Source organism: Trachemys scripta, chromosome 9, assembly GCF_013100865.1.
Source record: "Trachemys scripta elegans isolate TJP31775 chromosome 9, CAS_Tse_1.0, whole genome shotgun sequence".
Classification (NCBI taxonomy): domain Eukaryota; kingdom Metazoa; phylum Chordata; order Testudines; family Emydidae; genus Trachemys; species Trachemys scripta.
The window spans coordinates 55331973-55339491 of record NC_048306.1 but is presented as its reverse complement, the minus strand read 5'-3'; the positions used below and the strand labels follow the sequence as shown (position 1 = coordinate 55339491).

Here is a 7519-nt window from a genome sequence, read left to right as displayed (position 1 = left end):
TATATGTTCCATTCTATATGCATCCGAAGAAGTGGGCTGTAGTCCACGAAAGCTTATGCCAAAAAAAATTTGTTAGTCTCTAAGGTGCCACAAGTACTCCTGTTCTTCTTTTTGCGGATACAGACTAACACGGCTGTTACTCTGAAACCTGTCATTATGCAAGGCACTGCATTTAGCCATATGGAATGGAAATCCATCAACCTCATGAAAAAACTCGTACAGATACAGACAGACATCATCTTCCTTTCCAAATTTGTTAGTCTCTAAGGTGCCACAAGTACTCCTGTTCTTCTTTCAGCAATAAGAGTGTAGTTTTACATTAAGGCCATGTCTGTACTTACGGGTGATCTATGCTGCTGTGATCAATGCAGCGAGGGTCGATTTAGCGGGTCTGGTGAAAATGCAGTGCGCTCTCCGGTTGACTTCAGTACCCCACCGGAATGAGAAGAGTAAGGTTAGTCGACGAGGGAGTGTCTCCCTTCGACACAGCGTGATGTAGACACCGCAGTAGGTCAACCTAATCTACGTCGACTCCAGTTAACATTCACATAGCTGGAGTAGTGTAATTTAGGTTGACTTATTGTGGTAGTTTAGACAAGGCCTAAGTCATTGAAATCAGTGAGTTTCTATGTAGGTGCAGGCATCCACCCATATGGTTCTCTTTGCAGGATCAGGGCCTTATAACTTGATGTGAAGTGACGGGTCTCATGAGCTTTTCTCAGTATTCTTCCCCTCTAGTCTCCTGTAACTAGATCCCTTCTGTCTTACATTAGATATTTTAGAATGTTTACTATTTTAAAATTAAATATTTTATTGCAAATAACTAGAGAAAAATACTAAATTTACTTTGCCTAAAAAATATTTTTCATTTAAAATATTTTATTTGACTTCCCTTGTGGGTATCTGCCACAATGCCAGAGAAATGCCTGCTGAAGTTCCAGCAGTGTTTAGAATCACAGAAGTAAGCTGATTTAGAGACAAGTTCAAGACATGGTAGTTTGGCCACAATTCAGCTACCTCCGTATATATAGAGGTGTATTATTTGCATTGATTTTAATTCTGCATTAACAAAAATCTCTTGTGGTAAATATTTCTAGTTTATGAAAAAGCACAACTTCAAATTTGAATGTAGTATGAACTAATTTATACAAGTGTCTTTCAAACTGCTCTTTTGTCTCAACATTGCAGACAAATACTGAACTATTGATTGAGTCATAAAGACAGTTTTCTTCTCATGAAACTCAACTAATGTCTTTTTATTACCTTTGTTTTAGTGCTCATGATCTCACAAAATGGGATCTGTTTAGTAACTGCTACAGATTACTGAGGACTGGAATTGAACATGGAGCCATGCCAGAACAGGTACAATTAGCAATATATACATTATATCGTTTGGGGGAGTTAAGCTTTATGAGTTTTAGTAGAACAATCATAGAGAAGCACAATAAGTTGATGCCCTAGCCTTTAATTTCCTGATACCACAGTTTAAACCATGCTTTTTGGTCACACAGTGAAATTAATTTTAATGAAATTCCTGGGATTTTCAATGAAAGGTCAGTATTAGTGAGGTGCATGGCCGGGAGTCAGGAGACTTGGGTTCTGTTCTTGGCTCTGCAGCTGACTCACTGTGTAACTTTAACTAAGTCACTTAGGCCCCAGTCTTTAAAGGTATTTAGGCATTGCTGTGCCTAAATACCTTTAAAAATCTGGTCCTTAATCTTCCTGTGCCTTGGTTTCCTCCTCTGCTATGGAATGTGCTACATACATGCTAGATAAGATTAGAATTATGATTACACTGTAATGTTGGTTCAGTGACTATTTAAGTATTTGTCCATAGTGTAACAATCACTGGGCCAGAGAGCAAGAATGACTTTGTAGTCCAGTGGTTTGGGCACCCATGTGGGAGACCCAGCATCAATTCCCCCTGCACCAGTCACTCATTATTTGTGCACAGTGGTACAGTTTGAACAGGAAAGATGGAAGGAGCCCCACCTCAGAATATCCCATAGCTGAGTGTTTAGAGTAGTCTTCTGAGGCATAGGAGACCTCTGTTCAGATCCTTTCTCCCCCCTCTGGTGGAGAGGGGAATTGAACCTGGATCTCCTACATCCCAGGCCAGTGCTCTAATGACTGGTCTAAAAGCTATAAGGTTGGCACCTCCTCCTCCAGTAGCTTCTTGCTAAAATGGCTTTAAGGTGCCTAACTCTAAAGAAGGTTCCTGGCTTCAGAATTGCAAGCAGAGCTAGTTGCTTCTCTGGAGCCCAGACTAAGAAGCCTGTCTCTGTGGAAAGGGTGGGGTTTAGCATGCACTCCTCTGGTCGGCATTTCCCATTCGCTGTCTTAGGTGGCTCCCCACCTAGTGTTCCTGCTTTTATTAAATGCAGTTTATCCTCACGTAAAACTTAATTGTGAAGCACTTAGGGCTGCCACAAACATAACATACCTGACAAAAAACCTCCAGCATAGAGAAATAAAAAGTTAAGTGCTCTTCCAGTATAGCTTCTCTGCCCCTAGACTGTTCATTTCTATTGATTGTGGGAAGCATCACTGATCTGGACAAGATTTTGAGAGGAAGTAACAGTTGTCCTTTACATTTCTTACTGAATTTCAGGTGACACCTCCCACTGATATCTCTGTTTGTAGCACTAATATTATCCCTGCCATCTCCATGAGACATGTGTTCTCTCTGATTTGCATCACGTTACCAGGCTGTCATACTGACAGTTTAAGAATTCGATGGATTAAAATACATGCTTTTACATGGAGATATCCAGATGCTGGATCATACTTTTGTCATGTTCAGACTTGCCTATGCCTTTCTTTACTCTGCTCTGACAGACAAAAACTGTTAATTTTCCTTCACAGCACCTACAATTTTTTTCCCCACCAAATGAGGTAAACGATCTTTACTCATACTAAGATGCTAGGGGGTAAAATCATACCTTTGAAAATGAGAAGTGCTACACAAGAGCTATTATCGCTTCTTTTCCAAAATTCTTCATAAACTTTAGCTAAATTTTAGTTAGACATGTACTTGATGTCTTCCAGTGTATTGGCATTCTTTGTGTTTCTCTATTACAGATAGTTGTTCAGGCACTACAGTGTTCTCATTACTCTATTCTCTGGCAGCTGGTGAAAATCACAGAAGGGTCCCCCTCCAAAGTAAGTAAAAATTCCTATATATACAGTTGTTACTGAAGAAGTTTAACCTTGCTTAGGTCACTAGGTACATTGGTCCTGATTCCCCATTCCCTGTATTATGTGCAGTCATTTTTACACCAGTGCAAAGTGGGTGTAAATCGTTACCATTCTAATTTACTAGCATTTAATATCCACTTTGACCAGACAGAGTACAGGGTAATGGAGGATCTGTCCCTGCTCTGTATTGGAAGTTGATCCTGATTGATTTTTCATTTCTGAAGATGTCTAATACACTTCTCTAAGGGCACAGATGCCTGTGTCAGAGATTAAGTGTTGGTGATACAGCTTATCCAATTAGAATGGATTGCAGTTTGGGAAATAATGTTGATTTGTAGCATCACAGATAACTGAAGACCTACATGGTATTTAATTTTTAATGAATAACTATATTTTTAATGTTGCCAAAGGCAAATGTAAGTTTGCTAGTAGTGGATGTTACTAATGAAGCACTAAGCAATAACTATCAGCATTATTAAAGCAGAAAGGTCTCTTCATATTATTAATGTTACTGATTTAAAACAATGGTACAAAACTAAACCTAATTATCATAAAACCATGGGCAGCAGCAAACACTTTGCACACACAAAGTCCTGGACTGCCCAACACCTTATCTCTATACACACATCACCTCCCAAAAGACCCCTTGTGCTCCTGACTTGCGTTGCAGTGTTTTCTTTATGTAACAGATACAGTCTTACCATGTCAAATGAAACTCTTACAGTTTGTTCCTTAGTCATATTAATAAAGAGCCTGATTCAGAAAAGCATCTCTATTCAGGACAGGACTTAAGCATATGTTTAAGTGTTTCTGGAATTGGGGCCAAAATGTGAAGCGATGTCTGCTATGTCAGTGTAACTGCTATAAAACTGGGACACAAAGAACTCTTCCACCTTCTAAGGATCAGCCTCTTTGTAAAATGAAAGGAAGTTGTAGCTCATTTTAAAAATGATTTTTAGGACCATATATCAGTGAATAAGCATGTATTTAATATGATTCTGACACAGGAGGTAAGGGACGACTGCATTCTAGCATGCATAATTATCCAGTAGGACGCATTAAAAAAATCCTACAAATGATTTTAAATTGTTGTAATTTGATTTTAGACTCACTTTGCAATGCATATATTTAACTGCATAAAAACAAAAAAGAGCTCACTTTCCCGTCTCTCTTTGGAAGATAGAAAAGCACAAGTAGGTTAAGGCATCCTAGTAGCACTGTATAAAATGCTGAGTCTAGATGAGACAAATGCATATTTTGCTGTAGAAAGAGTTATAGGAAATGACTCATGCTCTGAGCAAGCAGCAATGCAAATGTTGTGAAGACATTCTTGTATATGTATCCTTATTCAAACTTCTTCACTAATTCTTTTAATAGGTTAATCCAGATTACATTGATGCAGCTAGACAGGCTTGAATTAGAAAAAGTACCATTCCTAGAGCTTTTATATATTTGTAATTGGATGGCACCAACTATGAAAGACCATTTGCAATATAAATTAATTCTACAACTGGAAGCCCCAAATTTGTTTTTTAGTTTTATAGTTTCTAAATTTTCTGTTCTAACTCTGGGACTTTTCCTTTCCTATATGTGCATTGATCGTTGATGTGCTGAATCATTTTAAAGTAATTGGATAGAATTTTGAGTGACATCATACTAATAAGTAATACAGCTGTGGAGCTGTTACTATTTGGATGGCTTGGATTTGCCCCCAGAATAGCACAAAGTCTACTGGAATGTTTCTGAGGCTTGCTCTCCCTGATCAAATGAAAAGAAGCATTATGTTGTCTTTATTCCAATGGCAGAGACAATATCCTTCATCTGGCGACTTCAGCTCACTTTTCCAAAAACCTCAGCCTGGCCAACAACAGAAGGCAGGGTAAAGGGAAGCACCTCGGAGAGAAGCGAGGGGCAACATCTGTTGCTCATATGTGCTTTCATAGATTCTAAGGCCAGAAGAGACCATTATGATCATCTGGTCTGACAATAGACCTTCCCCAAATTAATTCCTAGCACAGATCTTTTAGAAAAAAATCCAAACTTGATTTTAAAATTGTCAGTGATGGAGAATTCACCCTTGGTAAATTGTTCCAGTGATTAATTACCTTTACCATTAAAAAATCATGCCTTATTTCAAGTCTGAATGTGTCTAGCTTCAACTTCCAGCCATTGGATTTTATTAGACCTTTCTCTGCTAGATTGAAGAGCTCATTGTTAAATATTTGTTCCTGTCACAGGGTAGCTGGTCTCTGTAGATAGACTGAGCACTGCTCCCCTGGACTGGAGCAGGTGAGCTTAATCCCGTTAATTAAAGAGAGCTGGGCTACACCTGGGTCTATGAAGGGCTGCTAGTAGGCAGCCGAGAGGGAAGGAATGTGACAGGCTGAGTCCTGGGCAGCAAAGGCCACACAGGAGTGGAACTAACTTCTGTGGTGAGTCCCTGGAGCAAGGGAGGGTTTAGGGAAGCAACCCTGCGGCTGCTGCTCCAAGGGGGGAGCAGAGCTGGCTGAGGCTAGGAAGATGCCAGGAGCTGGGCGGGGTTGCCCTGAAGACTGGAGGCCAGGTACTGACTTAAGACTGCATTCTGATTGGTTAGTTGTTTAACCTTTATTTTAAAAGAATAAACTCCTTTAACTGAGAGTGGGCATGGCAGCCCATGTTTGGAGCAAAGGTGAATCGGCAGCCATCCTGGTGACAGATGATACCAGAAGTGGGGTCTTAGTCCACCCCTATACTAAGTGGAAAGATGGAGTTGGTGATCAGCCTGATAGTGGCAGGGAAGCAGCAGAAGATAGTCGCTATGCAGAAACAGCAAGAACACCAGACCCAGACTTTGTTGATGCAGACAATGGAAAAATCAGCAGAAACAGCAGGAGGCCAGTTCACTACACAACAGAGGTGGCAAGAAGTCCACTCCAAACAACAGGAGTGGATACAGAAGCGGTTGGGCTGCACCACACCTGGTAAAGCAATTGGTGATGGGACTGGGGTCTGGGCCTTGCAAATCTTTGAGCACAAGATGACCCGGAGGCCTTCCTCCAGACATTCGAGTGTGTGGCAAAGGCAGTGAACTAGGAGGAGTCTATTTGGGCAGCCCACATAGCACAGTTTCTGAATGGTGAGGTGCAGGTGGCTTACTGGGTAATAAATGATGAGCAGGCAAACTCCTACCCTGTGGTGAAGGCAGCTATCCTGGACCGGTTAGGGCTGACTCCAGAGGCTTATCGGCCCAGGTTCCTGGTGGAACCATTCTCGTGAGGGGCACATCTGCAGCCTCTTGAGGTGGTGTCTCTGCCCAGAGACCGAGTCAGGGGAGAAAGTTCTGGATCAGGTGGTCCTTGAACAGTTCCTGAAGGTTCTGCCCAGAGGGGCATAGAGCTGGGTAAAGTGCTTCCGGCTGGCCTCAGTGGAGGAAGTGGTGGAGTGAGCTGAAGCCTTCTCCGAGGCTGAAGGAGACAAGCGACCCGGACAATGTAGTAAACTGAGGGGAGTTCACCAGGGGGTAACCTGGGGGAAGCCCTCAAGTGGGAAATACCCCATGTGTCCTAAATTCAGGAGGCGCACAGCACCTACAAGGGTCCTGGGGAGCCCTGCAGGTTACTGGAAATACTAGTGGGAAGGGACCAAGAGGCTCTGGGGTTTGTTTCCCTTGTGCCAGGCTGGGCATATTAAAAAAAAAAATGAATGCCCAATTATGAACTGCGTCTACCTAAACTGTTACTACAGTGGGACCAAGCTGTGGGGTCCACTCTGAGAGTTGAGATGGGCACACAATGGATAGTAGCAGTTAGGGTGGGAGGAACTGTAGTAAAGGGACTTGTATTGGGTGCACTCTGGTTCTGGAAGACCAGTTGAAGTTAAATAGCCTGGACAGACACCTCCCAGCGAATGTCTCTTGTATCCATAGCGAGACCCAAGTCTTCCCCACTGCAGAAGTTGAGCTGGAGGCACGGGGTCAGAGAGCTTGACTGTTTGTCTGGGTGGTAAAGGTAGTCTTGGCCCACAGTTCTGGGGAGAGACTGGGTGGGTTTCTCAGCCCTCATGCAAAAAGGGCTAGGACCATCTAGGAAAGGAAGTAAGGTGGCTGAGAGGCAGAGTAAGGAGGGCAAAGGGGGACTGAAAGGGAGAACACAATTTTCCCCAAGGCCTGAGGGACCAGCTTAGGAAGTGCCAACGGGAGTTGGACAAGGTAAGTACCTCACGGGAGAAAATCATTAGCCAACGTGTCAGGTTAGAACAGGAGTCTCAAACGCCAAATGACCACGAGGGCCAGTTCATTGGCCTGAGGGCCTCATCACTGACCGCCCCCCCCCCCCCCCCC

At 42.6% G+C, this 7519-nt stretch overlaps 1 protein-coding gene across 5 annotated transcripts in view; it reads left to right on the top strand.

The window, feature by feature from the left end:
* Window positions 1-7519, top strand: part of STAG1 (stromal antigen 1) — a 384051-nt gene that overhangs the window by 274954 nt on the left and 101578 nt on the right. For all 5 annotated transcript variants that reach the window (XM_034781835.1, XM_034781837.1, XM_034781839.1 and 2 more), the window contains 2 exons: window positions 1275-1362; window positions 3082-3162. In XM_034781835.1, the coding sequence (XP_034637726.1) occupies window positions 1275-1362; window positions 3082-3162 (169 nt within the window). The remainder of the gene's footprint in view (window positions 1-1274; window positions 1363-3081; window positions 3163-7519) is intronic.